Source organism: Salvelinus fontinalis, chromosome 2, assembly GCF_029448725.1.
Source record: "Salvelinus fontinalis isolate EN_2023a chromosome 2, ASM2944872v1, whole genome shotgun sequence".
Classification (NCBI taxonomy): Eukaryota; Metazoa; Chordata; class Actinopteri; order Salmoniformes; family Salmonidae; genus Salvelinus; species Salvelinus fontinalis.
Window position 1 is genome coordinate 38,472,826 of NC_074666.1, and position 26,927 is coordinate 38,499,752.

General features: G+C 44.6%; 1 protein-coding gene across 1 annotated transcript; it reads right to left on the minus strand.

The window, feature by feature from the left end:
- Positions 1-236: 236 nt before the first annotated feature.
- LOC129818282 (fibroblast growth factor receptor 4-like) lies at positions 237-19,932 on the minus strand. The gene is made up of 16 exons (XM_055874029.1): positions 19,162-19,932; positions 16,565-16,763; positions 11,419-11,754; positions 11,148-11,201; positions 10,348-10,611; positions 9,917-10,173; positions 9,417-9,540; positions 7,912-8,241; positions 6,976-7,315; positions 6,703-6,824; positions 5,436-5,546; positions 5,070-5,260; positions 4,052-4,174; positions 3,067-3,275; positions 2,725-2,830; positions 237-2,340 (listed from the first exon to the last, which is right to left on the minus strand). Exons 2-16 carry the CDS (start codon positions 16,656-16,658, stop codon positions 2,164-2,166), a joined length of 2,838 nt encoding a protein of 945 aa, XP_055730004.1. The 5' UTR covers positions 16,659-16,763; positions 19,162-19,932; the 3' UTR covers positions 237-2,163.
- Positions 19,933-26,927: the final 6,995 nt, after the last annotated feature.

The following is a 26,927-nucleotide window of genomic DNA, read 5'->3' on the forward strand; positions in this document are numbered from 1 at the left end:
GTGCTGGGGCTGAGAATGCTACTTAAAAGGAACTGGGTCTCTGTGATCACTAGTGCACTCTACCCCCTACCCCTTAACCCCTAACCCTCATCTTTTTCTCTTGTCTCCCTCTCTCATTTTCTCTCTTTCCCTTTCTGTCTTCAGCTGCTGTCTTTCTTTGTTTCTCTTTCTGTGCATCCTGTCTCTTCATTTCTCTTTCTTTCTAAAAGAATGACATATGGCAAAGGACAAATTGGATCTTTTAAATTATACTTTATTTCATACAAAAACAAAATAATAAACAAATAAATTACATATTTCTAAAATAATGATCTTGATGAATTTTTATTAAAGAACATTGTGATTGTTACAATTGTGTTGGGCGTACATAAATGGAATGTCATGCAGTTGATCCTGACGTTGTGTAGTACGGGAATCAAAACAACACTGAAGATCTTTGTGATACAACCCTCGATGTTGAAGGGCTTAGTTAAATTCATAGAGGCTGTTCTGTAGCTCATGGTTTGGTTTTCAGTTGGAGGTCGTGCTGCGTTTGAGTAGAAAAAACGCTTTTTGAGCTAAATTGCTAAATGTTTCGTTTTCCAAAAAATGAGGACCCACCAAATAAATCTCACACCTCAACGGTAAGGATATCCTTGTACACAAAGGTAGCCAGTCCCACTGCCCTGGTACCTGAATTGCTTGTTACTGTATGTGCATTATGCTTTGCTGTCAACCCACAACACCACCATTTTTATACAAATGCCTGTGAGTCATCTGAACGGAAAACAGTCGGGGCAGTTCGATTCTGAAGTGTTGTTGAAACAACAACATTGGAGGCTTATCTATATGATTCGAGGTGAACCATTTGCATTCCCTGGAGGACATTTTGAGTATTCTCCCCAATTGTAACAAAGCATAAGAATTAGCATATGTATATTAAAAGATGGTAGCAGAATAAAGATTGGTATCACTGGGAGCCAAGCATTATCATAATAAGGGAGTCTTCATTTGCACACAGGCCCAGGCTGAGGTGCTGACGGGCTGAGGCTACCCCCCGGATCCCCCCACCATCCCTGTCCCCACAGTCACACCCATCAGGACTGCCAAAGACCCTATTGTCCAGGCCCAGCCTCAGCCTGTACCTCTACAAACACACTGGGCCTGGTTAAAGGGTTACAGGGGAAACAAAAGAGGAGGATTCAAAATCAATCCCACTGGGCTTTTCACATTCAGACCTTCAGGTCCAGTCCTTTTCTTTTCATACAGCATTGACAGTACAAGCTGGGCTGCACCCCCTGTCCCCCCACAGTGTTCTGTGTTTAATTGTATTCTCTCTTTCAGGGCCCAGACCCCCAGACCATACTGTTCTTATAGTTAGTTTATGTTTGCAACAATTGAAAGCGTAAGGGATTGGGGGTTCTGAGGGCTTTGGCGATTGGCCTGGATGCAATACAAAGGCCAGAGCAGCGTACAAACAGAAGACCGAAGGGGTTTTGATGAAATGGAAGGAGAATTGCGAGGACATTTTGGCCGTTTAAACGCTTGAATACATTATGTCTTTCTTCACCTCAGTTGAACACCTTCATTTTTGTATCATTTATAATAATTTATAAAAGGTCATTGTATTTTTTATGATATGTACATAAAACATTTTTATATTTTAATATATTCACAGGAAGAAAAAAAAATCAGGCACTTTGCTGCCTCTACAGCAACTTTTTAACACAAGAGATCCTGAGATTTAAGACAATTTTAAATAGCAAAATGTAAAATAATCTTATATATAGAGAGATTTATATTTAACAATCAGCTTCTCTGTTTTTTTCCCATATCAAAATAAATATTTTATGTTAAAACTTATTTTTCTGTTTTAAAAGCCCAGTTTGGATACTGTTCGGATGCTAGCTCAGATGAGTTTGAGTACAAGATGACCATTGTCCATCCTCTCTGTAGAGACCCAAACAAAAGAGAGTCCTTTTACTGTAAAACCCCAAACCTGATAAGAGGCAGCCATTTTAGATGACCAGGGTTCTGTAGTGCCAAGGTTTGAGATACTGTTGTTGGGCACAGTGCCAGAGCAGACAGTCCAAGTACCACTTTTCATGCAACATGGTCGTTTCCCAAAGTCAACTTCTCCATGTAATGCCCTTTGAGACAGAGGACTCGCATTGGAGCCGCTGTCTACCGCAGTGCCGTTTTCAGGTCAATCCGAGAATTCACGTCGTGGTAACCCAACAGACAGGGGTCGGTGGACAGGGCATCGTGGGTAAAGACAGAGTCATTGTCCGAGGAGCAAGAGCTGGAAGTGTCCTCGCACGATGGGGAGTACTGTTCGAAAGGTGTTGACAGGTCCAGGTACTAAGAAAAAGAAGCAGGAGAGAAACTGTTCAGTTTGGTAATGCTTTGCATTTGTGTCATTTATTGCATTGTATTTTTAAGCTTGACGTTTGTGTTGTGTGATGCATAGTAAGGTTGACATTTTATCTGAGACTGTGTGCTGTGTACAAACTACAGGGTGTCTTAAAGTAATAAGCTAAACTATAGCTGGAACAGTATGTTGGAACAGGACATCTGGCGAGCAGATTGTGTGTGTGTGTGTGTGTGTGTGTGTGTGTGTGTGTGTGTGTGTGTGTGTGTGTGTGTGTGTGTGTGTGTGTGTGTGTGTGTGTGTGTGTGTGTGTGTGTGTGTGTGTGTGTGTGTGTGTGTGTGTGTGTGTGTGAGCAGGGGTCCCAGACACCCACCTCGTCAGAGATAGACAGCAGCACTCTGTCCAGCTCCTCCACCAGCTGTTTGAAGGTGGGTCGTTGTGTGGGCACCGCATGCCAGCACTCCCTCATCTTCATGTAGCTGTACACATAGACAGAGAGGGCTAGTTAGTACCAGGGTATTTACACACATCCACAGCATTTTCACATTTACAAACATGCAAATGTAGCACAGGAGAGGGACAAAAAAAAGCTTCTGAAACACACTGTAATAAATGTCAATGTCCAACTTAAAAGTTGCGAGGTTAGGTGAGAAGGCTGTGACATTGGTTGTGGTGTTTGATAAGTTTAGGTGTGCACTTGCGTGTGTCTACTCACAGCTCGTGTGTGCAGTTGGAGGGTTTGTCCATGCGGTGGCCTTCTTTCAGCAGCTTGAAGAGCTCCTCCACAGGGATACCGGGATAGGGCGAGCCCCCCAAGGTAAAGATCTCCCACATCAGCACCCCAAACGACCACACGTCACTCTGGTGTGTGTAGACTCGGTCAAACAAGGCCTCTGGTGCCATCCACTTCACTGGCAGACGTCCCTGCAAAACAGAACAACAATGTTAGTGAGCGGTGGACAGTCAGTGAGTCAGTCGGTTGCCACGATGCCAGAGCCCTTCATCCAGTTGTCTATACATCATTACCCGACTCCCCTGTTCCTCCTCTCTTTCGCCCACTCCCCTTCCTCGTCTGCTTTTTCAAATGATCTCCCATTAAGCTGGCTGCCAATCAGTGGGTACACATCAAACATCTGTCTGTAGCCCTTTTCTGCTGTCAATGACCAAAAACACCCTCTTTGGCCTCATGGGTGGAATGTTATTAATATTTTTCAAAACCCAGAAGGAAATCCGGTGTTTCTATGTCAACTGTTTTGTTATATTTCAGTCTTCTGTGATGTATGTAAAGTGTAATATATTGGGATGCAAACTCAAAATGTAATACATTTCAACTCTATATCTGACATGGTACAGGTGTCTTCTTTTTTTAAACCCATAACCATGTATGTGAGGTGTATACTTTTGCTTCAAAGCAGATTTGTTTAAGACTGTCAAGAATCACTCTGTGTGACGCTGATTTAGCCCGTTGCAGTAAAAGGTTAAGAGCATTAAAGCTGAAACAGGCACAAGCCGACTGGGGGACACTAGACAGAGAGCAGACAGTCTGCTGTGTCTCCATGTACCAACAAGGACTGTTCTGAAAGCTGGCCAACAAGATGACACACAACAGCACAGCCCTGGAACGGGCACTTGTCTCGATTTAGGAGAGGAACAAGGTGCCACAGAGCCAGTCAAGGGTATAGCAGGATAGGATAACTCACGTTGGTGGTTTTCTTGTAGTAGTCAATCTGGTGCACTCCTCTAGCAAGGCCAAAGTCTGCGATTTTCATGACGTTGTCTTCCGTGACGAGGACGTTTCTGGCAGCAAGGTCTCTGTGGATGCACTGTAGAGACAGAGAGAGGAGAAACCAGGGTTAAGTAAGGGAACATAAAGATATACGCAGTTTTAAGCTTTATGTTAAATGTTTATGAAATGTTACTCTACAATTTAGAATATTGTAATTACATGACCATGTCTACATTGTGGTTTTCTGTTTTTGCAGTCATGTAAAACCAGATAGTATTGACATAGAAATGATTCGCTGTGAGTTTCTAAAATGAAAAGACCTGGTCTTAAGTCAACACGCAGCGTCCAATTTTAACCAAACGCACCAAATTAAATCAACTTTATATAGATCTCGAGGTTTTGTTGAAAAACAACCACTGTTTGCTGGACTTGAATGGATGTCATTAAGTTTATTTTGGTTTTAATTTCAAATAGACGAGGTATTTGGGGATTCGTGGAAATGAGAAAGCCCTGGTTTTCCGGGGGCTCCATAATGGTGGGGTGGTTTCAGACTACTGCATTCTTAGCAGGCCACAGAGACAGAAACCCGATGCCGGGGCACAGACGCAGCTCTGCGCCTGTTTGCTAACAGATTTATGGCTGTGCTAAAAAAGACAAAGCCCACTGCGGCAGGCAGGCAGGACAGAGGGATGGGGGGCTGGAGGGGTAAACAGGGCTCAACCACCACTCCACTGTGGAATGCCAGGATGGTGTGTCATACAAAGGGATGTGTTGATAAGAGAGACCAGGCTAGTGAATGAGGAATGGTGTGTTGGGGGGTAGGTGGGAAGGAAGGAAGGAGGGAGGGGGGTTGTCACTTGCTCTTGCTTGTTGTCTAAACCCCTTCAGGCCAAAGTCATTCTATAGAAGGCCACGTACAGATTGTAAACCTAATAATCCATATTGAGATGGACATTTAAGCTAACCAAACCCCTTTAAGACATAGTACTCACCCTTTTGGAGGCCAGGTACTCCATGCCACGTGCCACCTGGTAGGCACAGGACAGCAGGTCTTTGAAGGTGAGCTGCTCCTCGGGCACTTTGGTCACATCAAAGGTGTAGTCCATGCCAGGGGGCCGGCGGGCCCGCAGGTACTCCCTGAGGCTGCCTTTAGACGCATACTCCACCAGCACGTACAGAGGACCTGATAGGGGAGGGGAGAAAGTTAGTGATCGACTCCATCCTCCCTATGGACACCTGGAGGCATGGGACCACCATTAATGACAAGGTCACTGAGCAGGGCTAGAGTCGAATGAGTGAGGAGCAACAGTGAGATATTCGTTTTGACTTTTGGTTGTGAACTTGTGTCTTGAACTCACCATCTTCTGTGCACACCCCCAGGAGGTTAATGATGTTCTTGTGCTTGTCCATCACCTTCATCAGCTCCATCTCAGATATGAGATCTGACAGGTCTTTGTCTGTTGCATCATCTGGGGAATGAGACGGACACACATTTGAAGTCTTAGGAACATATACTATATATACAAAATGATGTGGACACCCCTTCAAATTAGTGGATTTGGCTATTTCAGCCACACCTGTTGCTGACAGGTGTATAAAATCGAGCACAGAGCCATGCAATCTCCATAGACAAACATTGTCAGTAGAATGACCTTACTGAAGAGCTCCGTGACTTTCAACATGGCACCGTCATAGGATGCCACCTTTCCAACTAGTTAGTTTGTCAAATGCCTGCCCTGCTAGTGCTGCCCTGGTAAACTTTAAGTGCTGTTATTGTGAAGTGGAAACGTCTAGGAGCAAAAACGGCTCAGCTGCGAAGTGGTAAGCCACACAAGCTCACAGAACAAGACCGCCAAAGTGCTCATTACCGAGTTCCAAACTGCCTCTGGAAACAACGTCAGCACAAGAACTGTTCGCCAGGAGATTCATGAAATGGATTTCCATGGCCGAGCAGCCACACACAAGCCTAAGATCACCATGCGCAATGCCAAGCATTGGCCGGAGTGGTGTAAAGGTTGTCGCCATTGGACTCTGGAGCAGTGGAAACGTGTTCTCTGGAGTGATGAATCACGCTTCACCGTCTGGCAGTCCGATGGATGGAGAACGCTACCTGCCAGGAGAATGCTACCTGCCCCAATGCATAGTGCTAACTGTAAAGTTTGGTGGAGGAGGAATAATGGTCTGGGACTGTTTTTCATGGTTCGGGCTAGGCCCCTTAGTTCCAGTGAAGGGAAATCTTAACGCTACAGCATACAATGACATTCTAGACGATTATGTACTTCCCCAACTTTGAGGCAACAGTTTGGGGAAGGCCTAACTAAGGCCTAACGCTAACTGAGAGCTAGGCCTAATTTCCCAACATCAGTGGCCGACCTCTCTAATGCTCGTGGCTGAATGGAAGCTAGTCCCCACAGCAATTTTCCAACTTCTAGTGGAAAGCCTTCCCAGAAGAGTGGAGGCTGTTATAGCAGCAAAGGGGGACCAACTCCATATTAATGCCCATCATTTTGGAATGAGATGTTCGACGGGTATACTTTTGGTCATGTAGTGGATCTGGAAATAGAGTCAACAATAAATACTAGTCATTGTCCAGTCTTTCCTAAGAAGATGGTTCCTAGTTCGTACCTTTCAGCATTTTGACAGCCACAGTGGAGATGTTCTCCTGATGGTCCTTGTTGAGCCCATAGGCCTCAGCTCTGACCACTTGGCCGAAACAACCCTCACCCAGTGGCTTCCCTAACGTCAGACTGGAGGCAGGAAGGACAATGATGGTCAGTACAGTGAAGATACATGGAACTCAACAGAAACCAAAACACATATTCAAGATGGAGGAACTCAATAACCAGTAAGTACCTAAACCAAAACCCCTAACAAACGAGGAAGTCAAACAGGACTTACTTCTCCCTGGGAAACTCCCAGTCGGGGTCGTAGGGCAGTTCAAACTCCATGACTCCGGCCAGCATGGGGGAGCAGCTGGAAGACAGGCGGGCCACTCTCATCAGAGACGCACTGGACTTCCCTGACGAGTTGGACTCCACAGAGTACTGTCTGCGGAGGGGGAACTTGGAGAGTTTCTGGACGGGGAGGACATCGAAGGGTTCTCTGCTGGGGTTGACCTGCATGCGACACAGCACCACGATAACGATGGCCATAACCAGAGCCAGGAAGCCAGACGCGTAGATGATGATGTCAGTGTACTTGGTCTCCATTAGGTCCACCTCGTCAGCCACGTCCTCCTCTATGAGAAGAAGACAATGAGAAGGAAATAAAAGGATCGGTTTGAGATTGACTCTAGTGACCATTTCTTGTGAACTCGATACAAAAAGACTAGGGCTATCAAACAATGTATTTTTTTTGAGTTAATTGCAGTATTGGCTGTGATTAATCACGATTAATCGTAAATTCAGAATTTTCTCTAATTGAGCTGTAATTTAAGATTTTTATTCAAAAAGCATTATAAGAATTTTGACGTCTTGATTTTGTCCAAAGTAACAGTTAGCAAAATCTGGTCAATAAAGCACCTTTTTAACCTCAACGTCAACTTGTTTTGACATCAAATTGTTGTTTTTAGCTGTATATATTATGTTTTTTGTATGTTTTTAGTGTATTTTGAACGCTTTCCGACAATGTAGTTAATCACAATAAAATAAACTGTGCACTAAAATTACAAAAAGTTAACTTGAGTTAACTGATTAACTCTGACAGCCCTAAAAAATACCTTTGGTAAGTTGACTATACTGGGCACAAAGCACAAGTGACAATTTATTCTGAATTCTTCTAAACTCCTTACTTTGGCTATATGTTGCCATACTGTAGTTTGAAGGATAAACATACCCGAGAGGACGGTGAGCCAGGCAGACTGGTGGGAGAAGCCAATGGAGTTTCCAGCCAGACAGGTGTACTCTCCAGCATCCTCCATGGTCACCTTAGTCAGGTAGAGAACTTCCACCTCCGACATGTTGAGGCTGCCTGTCTTCAGTATCTGAACGTAGGGAGTCCCATCGGGGCCATAGCGGCTGCCGTTCCTCTCAATGTGTTTCAGCCACTGGATGTGGGGCTGGGCATCGCTGTAGACCTTACAGAAGAACTGGACATCAGTGCCCACCACCGCTGTAGTGTTTGCTGGCAGACCAGCCTGCAGGATAGGCCTGTGTGGGGAGCGCTCTGAAAACAGACAGAGAGGGAGGGAGAAATAGAGAGAGTGTAAGACTCCAGAGGGCCATGAGGATTCCCCTTGCCCGAAGGAAGAGTTCGAAGTTCAGCCGTGGGGGACAGCGAGAGGGAGATTCCTCTGTTCAACGGAGCACATCGCTGTCTCTAAGCTACAAGAAGTACTCTGGAATGCCTGGAATAACCTAGCTATTGAAGTAAATACTCATCTAAAATAACAGTATATTTTAGATTCAGATGAAACAAGGTTATCTCCAGATCAGTCTTATTTGTTTCCTAAATGCTGTGTTTCGCAGGCATGGAGAGAAAGGCCAGTGCTAACGACCAGTGTTAATTTGACTGACCACAGCACAGCAGCGCCAAAGAGGAAGGGACAGATAAGCAGGCATTGTTTCTCACAACCAACACCAGCCAGACTCAGTCAGTCTCACTAATTGGTTTCATTAGCAACTTTCTTTTCTAGCCAGGCCAGCTTGGAAGTCGCTGCGTTGCTTCCCTCTCTCCGTTCTGTGTGTGCAAGCTCTTTTCACCCTGGCATGCTTCTGGAGACAGCAGTTGACCCCACACTGGACTGCCGAGCTGCAGAAACTGACCAGTCACAGGTCAGGGGGAAAATTGGTTAGGGAGCCTGGCCGTCCGCTCTCTCTCTCCTCTCTCCACCGGCGGTCCTCCCTCGGTCTGAGGTGAGCTGTGGAGCCTCTGTGTTTCTCTGTGTCTAGCGAGACGGCACTGAGGTAGAGTGGGGAGAGCATTGGGACGGGACGGTAATCAGGCCTGACATGCTAAGTATCATGGGCCGGCAGTGGCTCCGCGGGGAGACGGCCTGTGTCTAGATGTCTAGAGTGGGGTGGTGGTGAGTGAAGGAGGGGGAAAACAATACCTTACAGTACTGCACACACCCTGGAGCTTTGACTAGATGTACAGACTTTATAATGAGTTCATGCCAACTTTACTTTCAGTCATTATGAAGAGAGAAACGGAAAGGGCTGGTGTGACAAGTTTGACGGAATGTGGTTGAATTAGAGAACGGTGGAGGGAATTACTTTAGCTCATTACACATACTATCCCTCCCAGCTTTGGGAGTTGAATGTCAGATGAGCAAACAGCAGACTGTGTTGGGTAGGTAAAGTGATGTTTTTGTTGTGAGGTGAATGAGTGAGTGTTCTTACCCAGTACATCCAGAAGGTAGCTGTGTACAATAGAGCCGTATTTGTTCTCCACCAGACAGGTGTAGTTCCCACGGTCTGAAGGCACCACACTCTCCATCACCAGGCTCCAGTGCTGGTGTCTCAACTATAAACGGATAAAACAGACACGTTAGAAATGGGTTGTCTGTACGTTGTGTGTTGGATCATTCCTATGGATACAAGTTATACTGGCTTGTGCTTTGGAAGTGCTTGTCTGTCTCTATGGTAACTCGTCTTTGATGGATCTCGTGTAAACAGATTCACAGTGTGTCACTTCCCTATTGAGACCAGGGTTGAGAACAAAGTATGTGGCAGTTATATGCTAGTAAACAAAACAGCAACCACTGATTTTCTCCCCCTCCCTCCTCTTCCTCTCCCTTTCTCCCCCTCCCTCCTCTTCCCCACCCTTTTTCACCCTCCATCTCATCCCCACCCTAACCACTCTCCTACTGTCTTTGCTCCCAGGTTGGTCACTGTCTCACCTTGATTCCTCCGATGCGGTGCTCTCCCCTGAACTCACGTCCGTTCCTCAGCCAGCGGATGGAGGGCAGAGGGCTGCCCATGGCCGGGCAGCGGAACTTGACCGTGTTCCCTGCCGGCACTGCATACAGCTTCTTCTCCATGCGCTGGGTGTGGGTCCAGTAGGGACCTCTTGTGAAGTAGACCTGATCATTCTCAATCTCAGCCGACGTGTCTTCTAGACCGTTGTCCTCATCATCGTCACCTGAGCCCAGTAAGTCTGAGAAGCATCAAGATATGGAAAGAGTTAATAACTTGTTTTTATAACTGATCATTCAGGAGGCCATAGAGACTAAGACCATAGATATGCATACATATAACCTAGAACTTCATTGGACAGATCATCCTACCTCTAAGGCTGAGACTTCTTCTGTCTTCTAAATCTAGATCTCACCTGCTACAGTGATGGTGAAGTTCCTCAGGGGCTCCTTGGTCCCGCGGAGGACACATACGTACACACCAGAATCCTCATACGTCACGTCCGTGATCTCCATTACGCCCCCGCGGATCTGGATGCGGGCGGTGTGCATCACCCGGGTCCCCTCCTTGTACCAGTACACGCCCCCCGGCCGATTGGTGTCACAGCGCAGCTTGAGGACATCACCCGGTTCCAGGAGCAGGTGCTCAGTGGTGTCCTCACTAAGGTCCTCCAGGACATCTGCAGGGACAACAAAGAGACAAAAACAAACGTGTGAGTACTCGGGACACACACACGTACACACACACACACAGGCCAATCGGTGGCCACATCTTGTTCTCAAGAGAGTGGCCATCCCTTCAACTATGACCTTTCAACTCTCGCCCCCATTATCCCCTGACCTGCCAGACACACACAAAAAGAGGTTGTCATGGCAACTGGGAGGCCTCTCTCCACCTCTCTCTGCTCCTTGTTTTGTTTAGCATGGATCACTGTGGGAGTGAGAGCAAGCTAGCTACAAGAACAAAGAAAAGAGAAAAGAGAAAAAGAATGTAGCTAATGAACATGTTGTAGCGTGACAGCGGATTGGCCTTCAGAAATAAATCGATGGGGTGGCAATGGTTCAGTGGCGGTCTGAGAGGCAGGCTCGGAGAGAGAGCCCCATTCCAGCCCACCAAACAGCCTCTCGGTAACACAGATGGCCCCTGTCATCCTCACTCATACTCCTCTCTGTTCTCTTTACTCCACTGGGATAGAGGCAGTTCAATGGCAAGTACCTGCTGGGACTTCAATGGCCGTACTCTGGTCCAGGTAACGAGAGATCAGGGTCCCTACAGGGACAAGGTATGAGATTAATATACATTGACTTCCAGATAGCTACTGTTGTTAGTAATCAATTACTATCAAGATATAATTGACCAAAAAAAACACAAGGCTGTAGCGCATGGGAAGCTATAGAGATCCTATTAAATGTTCTATTCTAATTCCTAATTCTATGTGGGAAGCATCCAATAGCCTGATGAACAAAGTCTAGCAAGAAGTGTTTACCTGGTAGAACCTGTAGCCAGGCAGACTGCATGGACTGTAGCTGTAGTCCAGCATGTGTGGTGGCCTCAGCCATACAGATGTACTCTCCAGCATCCTCCAGAGACACGTTGCTCAGAGACAGAGTGTTCACATTGGAGATGTTGCTCTGTAGGGCCTCCAGAGCTCTGAGATGTGGTTGGCCCTCGGCTTCCAGGCGCTCTTCGTCTCTTTTTAGCCACTGGACCTTGGTGATGGCCGGCCGGTGGACCTTACACAGCAGCTTCACCTGTCCCCCCACAACCGCCGTAGCGTTCTCAGGGTAACCAGGCAAGATGAGCGGCCGAGACACCGTCAAATCTGTACCGAGAGAAGAGAGGAGAGAGGGATTGTAAATAATATCAAATAAAAATTCAACTCCAGTCTCAGTTTACATCTAAACACGTCGGTAAAAGTATGTGTTTCTCGCATTTCTCAGCGTGCCTGTGTTTGAATGTAGACTGGTTGGTTAGTGGGTAATAGAGTGCACTGATAAACTGGGGGCTAACGTGTCACAATAAGGGCTCCACTGGCCTCAGCCATATGCAGGGTGCCCGCTCAGTCACACCACTTAAAAGTGCAATTCCAGGCCAATTTTCTGTCTGATTGCTTCCTGCAGCCACCTCAGTAAGTAAAAGGCAATCTGTTCCCCCTGCTTGATGAGCGGCTCGCTCTAACTGCTTCATGCGAGGAAGGCGGAGTAGGAATACACCGGTGAGAGCTTGGGTGAAATCAAACTCAAATTAGCTAAACATTTTATTACAGCTGTATTACACTGTAATAAGTACCATATATGCTTACTGTCCAATGAAAGGCTCCCATTCATTTGACTATGTGATTGACCCACCTAGCCAATAGCTTACCATCCCATCCCACATTGTGACTTTACTTTGCAGTGCAGTGCAAAAAGCTGTGGCAACTTTAAAAGTGCTGCTTTCTGTTCAGCTTGGAAAGGCAACATTCCCCACCAAGCAAACAGAACCATGCTAATGAACTTGTGAGGACTCTGAGTTGCCCGTGGCCTTCATTTGAACTCACAGCTGAGTGTGAATATTCACCTCGTGTCGAAGGGGCAAACACAACAAAAAACAAAACACAAAACATTTCACTGGTGTGACTCGACTGGCAGGGGAGCGTTTGACCATCAGATGCACTCTTCTCTTTCATGACTAGAGTTCCTTTAGGGGTGAATCCATGGTACGCTACGGTTTGTTTCTGTTCTGGGTGACACATTTTGCAACGTAAGTCTTCTACATTAGTATCCATTCACCACAAAGGATATGCTGAGAACAAACTGCCATAACGCAATATTGTCAATAATATACTGACTGTGTAGAAGAGTGAGCGATACTATTGTAGTCACATAGCTTACAACACATTAGGATAGCCCAGTGGTTAAAGAGTCAATGCAGCCATTTAAAAAAATATCAATATCAAATAATATCTGGGTAACAATTAAGTACCTTCTTGTTTTCAATTAAAATGGTCAAAAAGAAACAAAAATTGCTTCTTAGCAAAGGGAAATTTCTCAAGCAATAATTTTTCTTGGAGTGTCTGGCAGTGGTCTGAGTGGGGAAGGGAAACCTTAAAACTAGCTGTTATTGGCAGAGAGGATTGGAAGTCTCTTTCTTATTGGTCTATTAGCTAATTTACCGCATGGTGATGTCACCAGACAGGCCAAAACTCCATCCCACCAAAACAGGCTGAAATTGCAAGCAATCTTTTCAAACAGCTCTTACACTAAAAGGCCATTATTATAATTTTCACAATTTTACAGTATTATTCCTACCACATAGTGGAAATATATATAAAACATTGACTACTTAAAATGCAAAGCATCCTCGATGCCAATTCATTTGATCTACTGTATGTCATATCTGGAGGGGATGAATTCCTCACTAAATCACTGTCAGCGTCAGAGTGTGAGCAGCGCTGTTCTGCGTTAGCACACTGACGCCTGTACTCCAGACCTATGTGTGTGGCATACATTTCACTCCTCCTCGGAGAAATAAAATATCACCAACTTCATCCTGAAGCCACAGTTCATAATGGCTACCTCTGTTCTCTCACTCTCTCTCTTTTTTATTTTCCTGGTTGGTAACTGGAATGTTCCTGGGTGGTGTTGCCATGCTGAATTATTACCAATGAGTCAAATGTCTTCTGGCAGGGACTTAGTGCTGCATTGTGGGCCCCGAGGCGGGGACCTGGGACCTTCACCACTTCTCCACTGCGGGAGTCAGCTTGTCCACGGAGTCATGGGTAGACCCTCTTAAGAAACAGGCACATAGAAAAACTACCTTGGTTCACCTTGCTAATGATGCTGATTTTCAACTGTAACACCAGTGTTACACTAGTGAGTACACCCCTAGGTAAATTGTGTTTCCATAGCTAGGGATGATAGTGAGGACTTGTGAAGAGCAGAATCAACAACCTTTACATAATCAAAACAGTTGCTTTGTGAGAAAGTGTTCAAGTTCACAGTTAGCCATTGTTATGTAAATTAAGGCTGAAAAGTGGTCTGGCTTTGGCCCCAAGTGAGAGCAGGTCCTTTGAGCAACTGGGGTAAATCCTGTATAAATCCTTGGAATTTATGGTGGAGATTGCGCTTCTAAACAGCCAGGATGTGTACTCAGAGCATGCGCGGACCAACTGGCAAGTGTCTTCACTGACATTTTCAATCTCTCCCTGACCAAGTCTTTAATACCTACATGTTTCAAGCTGATCACCCTAATCCCTGTGCCCAAGAACGCTAGAGTAACCAACCTAAATGACTACCGCCCATAGCACTCATGTCTGTAGCCATGAAGTGCTTTGAAAGGCTGGTAATGGCTCACATCAACACCATCGTTCCGGAAACCCTAGACCCACTCCAATTCAAATACCGCCCCACCAGATCCACAGATGTTGCTCAGTGTTCAACACCATAGTGCCCACAAAGCTCATCACTAAGCTAAGGACCCTGGGAGTAAACACCTCCCTCTGCAACTGGATCCTGGATTTCCTGACGAGCTGCCCCCAGGTGATAAGGCTAGGCAACAACACATCTGCCACACTGATCCTCAACACGGGGGCCCCTCAGGGGTGGGTGCTTTGTCCCCTCCTGTACTCCCTGTTCACCCACGACTGCGTGGCCAAGCACGACTCCAACACCATCAATTAGTTTGCTGACGACACAACGTTGGTAGGCCTGATCTCCGACAATGATGAGACAGTCTATTGGGAGGAGGTCAGAGACCTGGCAGTGTGGTGCCAGGACAACAGCCTCTCCCTCAACATGAGCAAGACAAAGGACCTGATCGTGGACTACATGAAAAGGAGGGCTGAACACGCCCCCATTCACATCGACAGGGATGTAGTGGAGCAGGTCGAGAGCTTCAAGTTCCTTGGTGTCCACATCACCAACAAACTAACCTGGTCCAAGCACACCAAGACAGTCACGAAGAGTGCACGACAACGCCTATTACCCCTCAGGAGACTGAAAAGACTTGGCATGGGTCCCCAGATCCTCAAAAAGTTCTACATCTGCACTGTCTAGAGCATCCTGACCGGTTGCATCACCTGCTGGTATGGTAACTGCTCGGCATCTGACCATAAGGAGCTACAGAGGGTAGTGCGTACGGCCCAAGCTACAGAGGGTAGTGCGTACTGGGGCCAAGCTTCCTGCCATCTAGGACCTCTATACTAAGCGGTGACAGAGGAAGGCCCAAAAAATTGTCAAAGACTCCGGTCACCCAAGTCATAGACTGGTTTTCTCTGCTACCGCACGGCAAGCGGTACCGGAGCACCATGTCTAGATCTAAAAGGCTCCTCAACAGCTTCTACCCCCAAGCCATAAGACTGCTGAACAATTAATCAAATTGCTTCCCGGACTATTTGCTATGATCCCCCCCACTCATTTTTTTTACACTGCTGCTACTCACAGTTTATTATATATGCATGGTCACTTTACCTCTACCTACATGTACTTATTACCTCAATTACCTCGACTAACCTTTACCCCCGCACATTGACTCGGTACCAGTACCCCCTGTATATAGGCTCGTTATTGTTATTGTATTCTGTTACTTTTTTTACTTACGTTTTTTTAATAAATATTTTCTTAACTTTTATTTTCTTTAAACTGCATTGTTGATTAAGGGCTTGTCAGTAAGCATTTCACAGACACCTGTTGTATTCTGCGCATGTGACAAATACAACTTGATTTAAATAATGTGTTATAAAAACACGGACTAAAGTGTTTGAAATTAGCCCTAGACTAGAGCAGGGCTTCCTCCTTCCCTGATAGTGATCAGTATAGGGTCTTAAATGAAACCCCAGCTCCTGTAAACCTGGAGGGCTGCAATTTGCCAAGCCTGTAGCCAATCTGCACACATCATAACAATACTTAGAGATGAATGGATGGTTGTGGCAGGTAATAAACAAAGACAGGCGTGTATTTGTAAAACATCAATGGAAGCCCCCACTCTTATCCTCTCCTCCCTCCCTTCCTCCTCCTCTCCTTCCTCCCCTCCACCCTCGGCTTTCTCGGCTGGCGACGGGCCAGACAGATTTACACTTCCGAGCCTCAGGGTCTTGGAGGGATCGAGTAGCACGGTTTACAGCACCATAAGCACTGGGAGATGTTTTTTTCTCCTCACCCCCGAAAAATGATTACAACCTTCCTCCTCCCTCCTTCCTGTCACCTTGAATTTGACTGGATCTTACCTTCCCTATGGCTCACTGTTCTGCCTATAGAGACCAGCCTGATGAATCAAAGGGTTACTGTACTCTACAGCTACGGGCATTTTTCTCCTTCCTCAATGAGATCCTTCAGTGAATTAAATGGAACCTTGAGGGAATGGTTCATTTTTTATTTGTAAAGCTTTTGTTGGTGGTTTATTTTATTACTTGTCTGAGCAGAACTGAGCAACCTCACTTGAAATTTGAAGCTGTGTACTCTAAAGATACACTTGAGAGATGTATTTTAAGAAACTGCAACGGATAAAGTTGAGAAACCTCCCTCAGGGAGAATTCAACCAGTTATCCATCAGCAAATCATTTTCAAGAGGGTTTGGACTAGTCATCAGTATAGGGGAAATGACACACAAGAACATATAGAACAACAAATCCTAGGCAAGATTGAGCAACCTACCTTGTGTTTTTCCGTCTTCTGACCCGATGGCTTTGGCCAGGAGTCCAACAGTCAGAGAGTGTATGACGATGCAAGCCGTGTAGACATTCACCATCTTGCAGATGTGTGTGTGTGTGTGTGAAGAATGAAGGGGGCAACCCTGGTCTCACACACCGATTCCGGGCATTGGAAAACTCAACACACACCCCAAAAACTGGACCTGGAAAGACAACACAATACAGAATCAGTCAGTCATTACGTAAAATTGTAGCATGTGATTCCAGTAAGTAGCACTGAAATTGTTTGTGGTATATAGCCTTGTGAATAGGTAGAGATAGAAAGAGACTCTTTTAGACTGCCGTTGTATTCTTATTAAACAGGTGTCCTGACCGTCCAGTCATTAGCCTACAGCACATTGTCCACTGCGTCATGAATAACTAGAAGCTGTGAATATGTGGCTTTTCTAGCCTGTTGTTTGCGAATGGAAGGTGCACAGCCTGTCTGGATAATGGGCTGTTACTATGAAAACACTTGAGACTTGCCAGGAAGCTATCGGGGAGCAACAATAGCAAATTCACAGGCGCACTCAACACAACAGACAGGCCAAAACAGGTTAAAAACAATAAGACTACGCTTACATGTGTTATTTTTCCCTGAGCCTACTAAATAATCTAGTGAGGACGTATTCAAATCATTTTAGAGCAGACTGCTCTTATAAGAACAACAAATAATTTGTTATTTGATGGAAAGGGGTTGTTTATTTTTATTATCGCGTGACAGGGGACCACAGTTGGCAACAGGAATAAGACTGAGCTTCGTGATTTGTTCAGATGACGACAACTGAACCGAGTCGGGCCAACTGTGCACAGGCGCCAGTCCTGGAGTGTTCCATGCAGACCATGTGCGTGCAGCCATTGTCAGTGGCGGACTTACCATTAGGCAGGAGAACATCATCAAGGGGCCTCGTGAGTTGAGCATTATTTTAAAAAAGGGAAAAGGTGATATCTAGTCAGTTGTACAACTGAATGCCTTCAACTGAAATGTGTCTTAACTGCCTTGCTCAGGGGCAGAATTACATGTTTTTACCATGTCAGCTCAGGGAACACTCTGACCATCTCAGTTCCATACTCCTCGCGTTCTCTCTCCTCCTCAAAACCTATTGGAGTTTTTGAGTTTTGTGAAGGAGATTAGGAGAGAGGACGCCAGGAGTGTATCTGATGTTGACTGGCCAAAAAGAGTCTGGCATGTCATACTCTTTTTGGCCAGACAGAAACAGATACATGGGATACATATAGTAAGACAGAGGGGCGCTGTTTTGCTGCTCAGATGCTTTCTCCAGTGAGAGTTTCAGCCACTTGTGAATTGAAGGAAAGTTGGCGGGTGCACAGTGCACTGTTTGGATGCTGGAATTAGTTTGGCTGAAGGTGCAGCGAAGGTAACCTACTTTTTTAATAGACTTTTTTTTAAACAATCAAATGAAAACATCACTACTGGTTGTGTTCATGGCACATTAAAAGGTAATAGATTTTTACAGTTAAATGTACATGTCTTTACTATAAAACTCATTGAAAAGCACACACACAGGTGGGGTGGGGGGGCCTCAGACTGGTCTCTGCCTTCAAATCACTAAGTCCGCCACTGGCCGTGGTACACACCTTTAATAGCTATCCCATGAACGAACTCTACTATTTCTCCATTTAGCCTAACTGGAAAAAACACTAATATAATTTTTTATATGTTGAGTTATTTACGGCGTGTTTATCTTCAGCGAGGTAAATGGTAGGCGTATCTCGATGTGGCCCCATGTAGGCCAATCTTGGCGTGAAATAAACGTGTGAAAGTTGTCTAGTGTTTAGTCTGTGTTTATGTCAAAAGCACCAAGTGAAAGTTAAACATGCACGTGAAGGATTTACACTATCCGTAAAAATGGTTGTGTTAATTTATTATCTTTAGACCGTTACGATGTTGTTGTCATAAATCAAACGACGTCTTCTGCTCCGTTACCTTCCAACAACCAGCTAGTTCTGTTAAATTTTAACTAGATGATCATCGTGAGAAATTCCCTATAACTTCAACCATTTTCCCATGGCGCGTTACAAGTATTGCCAGCCTATCTTTGTAGCCTAACTGAGATATATATATATATATATATATATATATATATATATATATTGTACGGTTTGAAAAGCTTCTCACATAAGCTATTGGACGAAAAACAACATCACGTCATGTGTGCGCAAAGTCGATCAAATCGATATGACAGTGGAGACTATGTTAAAACTATGCGGCAGTGTCTGCGCAGACACTGCCACATTCAGCAATCGCTCAATGTTCACAAACTGAAATTGGTGGGGATACATTATTGCAACCGAAGTAGGCTATATAATCACGAATTTAATTTAAACTCATGCATTAGGCTAACAGAATCACATTGTCTGAATGAATGTTTGTCGAAATACCATAACCAGCCGTGGAACTCTTTGCAAGAAGGGTCCTTCATAGGCTTCAATGTGTGGAGTTGAAATACATTTAGCAATAAAGCAATTGTTTAGTAGACCTGTCGACTGTAACCACTAAATAAAGTAACATAGCTCGCGGATTCAAGGAAATCATCTTACCTTTGATTTCGTTCTTTGCTCGTAATGATCAATCCTTGATAAAGTTCGATTAGGCACCAGAATATCCTAGTTCCATTTGATCGAGGTCAATATTGGAATCCTCATTTGAGTTTCTGTCCAATCCTTTTTTTTGTCTTTGGTGATTTTCTTCAGTGTGCGCCCGGGTGGAACCCTCGGAGATGCACTTATAAATCCATCAAAACAACCAAAACATGAAGGACAGCAGGTCGGTGGTGAGCAAGCAGGGAAGGAGCTAGAGCTGATCCTTCCGACTGGGGCACAGAGTCCACTTCACCCTGACCCGATTGTGTTCTCACGTCAGAATGAGGCTCGCGCGCCCGTCTCCTTCTTTCCAGGGGCTCACGCGACAGAGAGTGCTAAATCCATAGGGAGAGACTTCGGCCAGACTTGCTGCTTAATTCTCTCTCCTCTTGAGATTAGATTGAACTAGATCTGTGTTGGTTGTAGCAAATAGAAACAGACAGATCTCCAACGTAGGAGGCGTAGAGTCGCTTATATCACTCTTCTCAATGTGGATAATTATTCGGTTACAGCCCGGCAACAATGGAACAGATGTTGGTCAATCTTTGCGCACCGTGGTTCGCTCTTCACTCGCGCAGAGTCTGTTCATGAATGAGTTGGTCTCAACAGAACCCAGTACATTTAATAACTAGCTAACTCTCATTTAGGCTAGCTAGACACTCTGTTAATGTTGTGGGTATAGGCTACTGCTGCGTCTCGTTGCTAACCCGATCCGCTGCACTCTGAGCGCAAGTCACAACAATGGACTAAAACTAGCGAGAAGGGGGAGTAGGGGGTAAGAGTCTGTAACCCCCACCCCCAAATAAAACCCCCTCAGGTTACCCCCTCGGTGACAAACATAAACCAAGATCTCTGCCGCCTCCACTCCATTCACACATAAATCCAAGATCTGGATTTTTTCTCTATTAACAGGTCTTCTTGCTCTATTAAATCTGGACACCTATCCTTTTCAGGCAGATTTAGAACTTGACTATTGATAGGAGAAATACATATAGGCTATTAGACTTAGGTTTAAAAATAAATAATATTTTGATAAATAAGTCAATAACATAACCAGAATAAAAGTTAAACGTATATGCCTACTAATTATTTACCCATATTTGGCCAATCACTGAAAAGTTATTCTCCTCATTAATAATTTCATAAAACGTCAAACTCATTATGCAAATGAAGTTGTTTTTTCGACATCGCTTTATGATGTTCCTTCATTTATTACACGTTAAATTGCTACGTAAACAAATAGGGCATAAAAGGTTATGTGCAACGCATGCAATTATAAGGTACTTGCTTGGCCTATTCAATAAGTGAGAATTGCCCCCGTTTATTTGCATAATTGCATTAGAGAGCGAGGCAAAGTAATCTCTTTAGTTGCGGTTAGTCAGAACACAACACCGCTTAATTAATTTATGAATTAAACAAATCACACAATGTAAAACATGTGTAGTGTATGATTTTATCAGCTAATAAAATGTAGTTTAGTTCGTCATAATCTTTATGCCTACATATTGTTGAGAACGTCGTATTTTGTTTTAAATATGAAATGTTATTATGACATTTTTTCGCATTTTGCAGGTGCAGGAAGAAACTAGAATTTGAGAGACAGATGGAGAGGAAGGGAGGAGCTAGAGAGCGAGAGATAATGAATGCCAGTGCAAACTAGCGGGAGAGACAGATCTAAGAGGTGAATTTTGTTTGAAATGAACGCCGTTCCTCTCATTCATCACAAGCTGCAGCGTAGCACACACAACCCGCGCGCCAGCCTCGGCCCGGCTACTCTCGCGGGCAATAGCTCTAACGTTCTGCCAACAATTTCCTGCTTGAGAGGAGAGGGAACACAGCACATCTTTCGTGTCAGACACAACGGTGTGAGAACGTGGCCCCCATCCAACGCATGCACGTACCCCCCCCCCCCCCCCCCCCCCCCCCACTCACAAATCCCTCATGTTCATGCCATGCCAATAGAGACTGCTAAAGACGGAAACTATCCTGTTTAATCAAAGGCTGTTTTTCACTCCACTGTGTGCTCTGTGTGTGCAGTGAGGCCCATGCAGGCTTCTGCCAAGCTACTGACTGAGGACTGGATAATACAGTCCCCATTGCTTCTCAATGTGGCACAGTGAGCAACCCCTGCTCACCATTGCCCTGCCTGTCTGCTGCCGGACATCATGCTAGAAAGCATTGCAGAGAGCGAGAGAGAGAGCTTGCCCCTGGAGGTCCTTAAATAAAGCTGCATGCTACAAACCCCTCTCCCCATTTCACCTCTGTCCCTCCCTTTCTCTCTCTCTCATCCCCCTCTCTCTGCATCTCTTCTCTGTCTTCTAAGTGTTTCTGTCTCCCCGTCACCCTCTCGCTCTCTTCTCCTCTCTCTCCTGCTCTCTCTTTACACTTCTCTCTTCCTGTCCTCTCTGGCCTCATTCAAAACTGCTGGCATTCCACTCAACAATGAGTCTTTCCCCACAATCAGCCAGAGCTTGGTTCTCCTTAAGCACACCAGCCCAACAATCAGCCCAGCTCCCAAATCCCAATGCCACTCTTTTGTGCCGGCCAGCTGAATGTGAATGCCCCATTAAAGCCTATTATCTGCAGCTCCTCTGTTTCCCTCTCTGTTTCTTCCATCCCTCTCTGACTGTCTCTATCTCGTTTTCGCTCCCTCATTCTCGTTTCCTTCCCCTCTCTCCCTCTTCTCTCTCTCCTAGCAAGCAGGTCTTATGAGGTATATATTTGTCTGCACTTGTGCTAGAAAACTACAACATACATTACAACTGCAACATAAAAGCAGTCTGTGAATGTTATCAACAGCTCTCTGAAGATCACAGGCAGATTGAGTCCCTGTAGGAACACCAGAAAATATAACATTATCATCATACGCATAATTACACTTTTGAACAACACAGTCAATATAATTTACATTAATATTAAACATCATAGTACCCAAAACTGAACCTCATGGAACCCCTTTGGTGACGTCATGGTTATTAGACTGACAAGAGATTTACGTATTGTATTTGACCTTTGTCATATCAATTTGCATGTTGAATGTCGTATTCTTTAAGATTAGATTTTCAGATTAGATGTGTGGGCTTGCACCATGCATATCGCTCATCTCTCTCTCTGTTAGCTCACTTTTCTGTCCCGTTTTCTGAGATCTAGTTTTAACACGGGTCAGGTCAAGACCATGGAACAGACACCCCAAGCCTCCGCAACTAATAATTTGACATCACCCTATACTATACCAGGAATCTATGTCAATAAACAAGGACTTCAACAAGTGGAGATCGAGTTTCCCTCCCTTGTGAAAACGTAGCCAGCCACCAGTGCCTCTCTGGCAACAGGGAATCAGTGAGGAGGCAGTGTTGATGTTTATACAATGTTATTGTACCTGGTTGTTGTGTTACAGACGCAGATGGGGTCAGAGTCACACAAACACACACACACACACACACACACACACACACACGCACACGCACACGCATCTTCTCTTGTTGTGCTTGGAGAACAGGGCAGGCTAAGCACAAGAGTGTGTTTGTGTGATGAGAGGAAGGCCTCGGGTTACAGTATTGAATTTACAAACCTTAGGAGAGGCTTAACCTTTTAAGTCGTTTCTTATTACACCTCCTCCAGATAGCTGGGAGTGAGACCCATGCGTAGGGATCCATTGTGTCCCGTGTAAGAGGATGTGTACATAGTAGCACCAGCTTAAAACACCAGCTAATGAAGAATTTAAGCTTAAATTCGTTTTCCCCCATTGAGTCTATTCTTTCCAGGTATTGAAAGCTTAAGTAGGCCTATGCGTGGAGGAAAGTTAATGAGTACTTTTCCTCATTGTGAGGAACTTTGAAGATGTACAGTAAATGTTATATAACATTTAATAATTAAGTAGGCTTGCCTTATCAGGTAGATTAATTAGGGACAAACAAGCTCTATATGTTGTTTTGAAGGACTGCCTTGCCAAAGAAAACAAATTATTGTTTTTTTAAGATACAGCAGTAGGCCTTATCTTTGTCTTGGTCATTTGTTAGGATCGAACTTTGAACTATTGCTCCACTTTACTAAGCCAACACAGGCAATACAGACAACAGCAGATATTGATTATGACGCATTCCAGCGCATCAGATCAATCTAATCTAATAGCTATTCTGATTTCTTTCTCTTTCTTTCAAATGGTAGCTTGTGATTATTTTGCAAGGTGGTTCACAAATTTAGCCTCATTCATCTGTCTTGTGGCCTGTCCCCCTAGCTCTCTTTTTCTGATTACATTAGTGATATGTTGGATGCCTCCCACACCTTCACCAGTCCTCAGAACCCTGGGGCCTTTTAAAGTTTCTGATAGTAGTGATAGTATGCATATTATGCTAACAAGACTAGCTCAGCTGATGCCCGTGAACTGATAGTGGTATGGAGGGCCGATGAGGATGTTGGCGTGAATGATAATCGCCAGGGTTAGTGAGAGTGGGAGTTGTGGGAGGTGAGGTGGGGGAGGGGGAGAGTGTGACTGCGTGGTGGGGCTTGGTCGCTCATTAACTCCATACTTGTTAGTGCTGGGCTATTGTTCTGTGTAAATCATTAACTGGTCTGGACCAAAGACAATAGACTGACTGAGAGTCCCCTACTTTGTAATGCAAGGAGGCTCCTGATGCCACAACATGGTCAGACAGAAAGGGAGAGAGAGAAAGAGTGGGAGGGGGTCCCCTTAGCCTCTCCTACACGCAGCTGTTTTCATAAAGATGGATGTCATGACAGCCACTGTTTTTACTCGCTTCTTCTCCCTTTCTTCTTTGATTTTCTTTCTCTCCACTCTCTCTTTCCATCCAGTACGGGAGTCCCCTGTCCCCCAGCTAGTAGCAGGCTGAACCTTCCCTGAACCCTTTTAATTAATCTCACTGACTTTGTTAATTATTTGTTTGGCTGAGGCCTTCCTTTTGCAGTCGGGAACACATGAGCGCCTGATATATCTCGGCTGGTATTTGTTATCTCTAGTTACTGTTGTGATACAGACTTACAGTAAATCGTTCAGTTATAGTACTTCCCCGTCTTAACATAATATTTGATGTTTTCCCTCATCATTCTTCTTTCTTCTTTTTTCCTCACTACAAAGGCCATTCTTATGAAGTTTAAGTGACAATGTTTAAAGTTTTACGATTGTATCTCATCTCTTGTGTTTTGATAACTCTGAACCTCCCTATTTTGTGTATGTGTGTGTGTCGGGGGCTGGGGAGTGGTCAGCTAATGATTCAGTGAGGTTTCAGCACCCTGGGAGGGAATTAGGTGAATGAAACATCTCATTAAGCCAACAACATACTGTCCTGGTGTTAGAACTCTTGTTATATGCCATTTATCACCCATGGTCATGGCATGCAGGGGCGTCATTCAACCATTATTTCAAAGGGGGTACGAAGTACATGAGGATGGAGGGGGGATGGTCCGGAAAGGGGCAGTCCCCCCATCGGGAATTCAGAGAATTTTGCACCTGAAACTGCTTTTTCCTGCAGTCTAGAGCCATAATCATTATACCAAATTCTATATAAAAAATTGTCTATTTATACCACTTTACCTGTTCAATTGTAATATATATATATATACAGTACCAGTCAGAAGTTAGGACACACCTACACATTCAAGGGTTTTTCTTTATTTTGACTATTTCTACATTGTAGAATAATAGTGAAAACATCGAAATGACGAAATAACACATATGGAATCATGTAGTAACCAAGAAAGTGTCAAACAAATCAAAATATACTTTATATTTGAGATTCTTCAAAGATGCCACCCTTTGCCTTGATGACAGCTTTGCACACTCTTGGCATTCTCTCAACCAGCTTCACCTGGAATGCTTTTCCAAATGTCTTGAAGGAGTTCCCACATATACTGAGCACTTGTTGGCTGCTTTTCCTTCACTCTGCAGTCCAACTCATCCCAAACCATCTCAATTGGGTTGAGGTTGGTTGATTATGGAGGCCACGTCACCTGATGCAGCACTCCATCACTCTCCTTCTTGGTCAAATAGCCATTACACAGCCTGGAGGTGTGTTGGGTCATTGTCCTGTTGAAAAACAAATGATAGTCCCACTAAGCGCAAACCAGATTGGATGTCGTATCGCTGCAGAATGCTGTGGTAGCCATGCTGGTTAAGTGTGCCTTGAATTCTAAATAACTCACTGACAGTGTCACCAGAAAAGCACCTCCACACCATCACACCTCCTACTCCATGCTCCACGGTGGGAACCACACATGCGGACATCATCCGTTCAGCTACTCTGCGTCTCACAAAGACACAGCGGTTGGAATCAAAAAGCTCAAATTTGGACTCATCAGACCAAAGGACAGATTTCCAGACTGACCTTTGGTCTGATGAGCCCACATTTGAGCTTCTTGATTCTAACCGCCGACAAATTGTTATTTGTCTTTGCTTATTTGAGCTGTTCTTGCCATATTATGGACTTGGTCCTTTACCAAATAGGGCTATCTTCTGTATACAAACCCTACCTTGTCACAACACAACTGATTGGCTCAAACGCATTAAGAAGGAAAGAAATTCCATAAATTAACTTTTAACAAGGCACACCTGTTAATTGAAATGCATTCCAGGTGACTACCTTATGAAGCTGGTTGAGAGAATGCCAAGAGTGTGCAAAGCTGTCATCAAGGCAAAGGATGTCTACTTTGAAGAATCTCAAATATAAAATATATTTTGATTGTTTAACACTTTCTTGGTTACTACATGATTCCATATGTGTAATTTCACAGTTTTGATGTCTTCACTATTATTCTACAATGTAGAAAATAGTAAAAATAAAGAAAAACCCTTGAATGAGTAGGTCTGTCCAAACTTTTGACTTGAACTGTATATATTTTTTGTGTAATTTTTACCCCCTTTTTCTCTCCAATTTCATGATTATGATCTTGTCTCATCGCTGCAACTCCACAACAGGCTCGGGAGAGGCAAAGGTCGAGTCATGCGTCCTCCAAAATATGACCCGCCAAACCACTCTTCTCAACAGCCGCTCGCTTAACCCGGAAGCCAGCTGCACCAATGTGTCGGAGGAAACACTGTTCAACTGACGACCGAGGTCAGCCTGCAGGCGCCCAGTCAGCCACAAGGAGCCAAGTAAAGCCCCCCCGGCCAAACCCTTCCCTAACCACGCTGGGCCAATTGTGCGCTGCCCTATGGGACTCCCGGTCACGGCTGATAATGACACAGCCTGTGATTGAACCCCAGGCTGTAGTGACACTGCAACACTGCTATGTAGTGCCTTAGATCACTGCACCACTCGTGAGGCCATTCAATTGTAATTTTAATTAATGATGCACATTATTTCTTTAAAGTTCCAATGCAAGCATATTCATCTTAATATCAAATAATTTCTGGGTAACAATTAAGCACCTTATTGTGATTGTTTTCAATTAAAATGGTCAAACTGAAACAAAAATAGCTTTTTAGCAAAGAGCAATTTCTCAAACAAGAATTTAGCTAGGACTGTCTGAGTGGTGAGGGGAAAACGAAAAACTAGCTGTTCTTGGCAGAGAGGTTTGAAACTCTCTTTCTTATTGGTCTTATCAAACAACTCTTACACTAAATGGGCATTATCATCACTTTCACAATTTCACAGTATTAGCCCAACCTCATAGTGTGGAAATATATAAAACACAGGAAAATTACATTTAAGAACTTTTATGCCTTAGGAGTTTAGTACCACACTTGTATATAGTATCATAACCCAAGA

Coding starts and splice junctions, on each gene's coding strand:
- LOC129818282 (XM_055874029.1), bottom strand. CDS start 16,658: ATGGTGAATGTCTACACGGCTTGCATCGTCATACACTCTCTGACTGTT. Junction 5,261..5,435: donor GGGGGTGTGCACAGAAGATG/GTGAGTTCAAGA, acceptor CTCCCCTATCAG/GTCCTCTGTACGTGCTGGTG. Junction 2,831..3,066: donor TCCAACTGCACACACGAGCT/GTGAGTAGACAC, acceptor CTATGTGTACAG/CTACATGAAGATGAGGGAGT.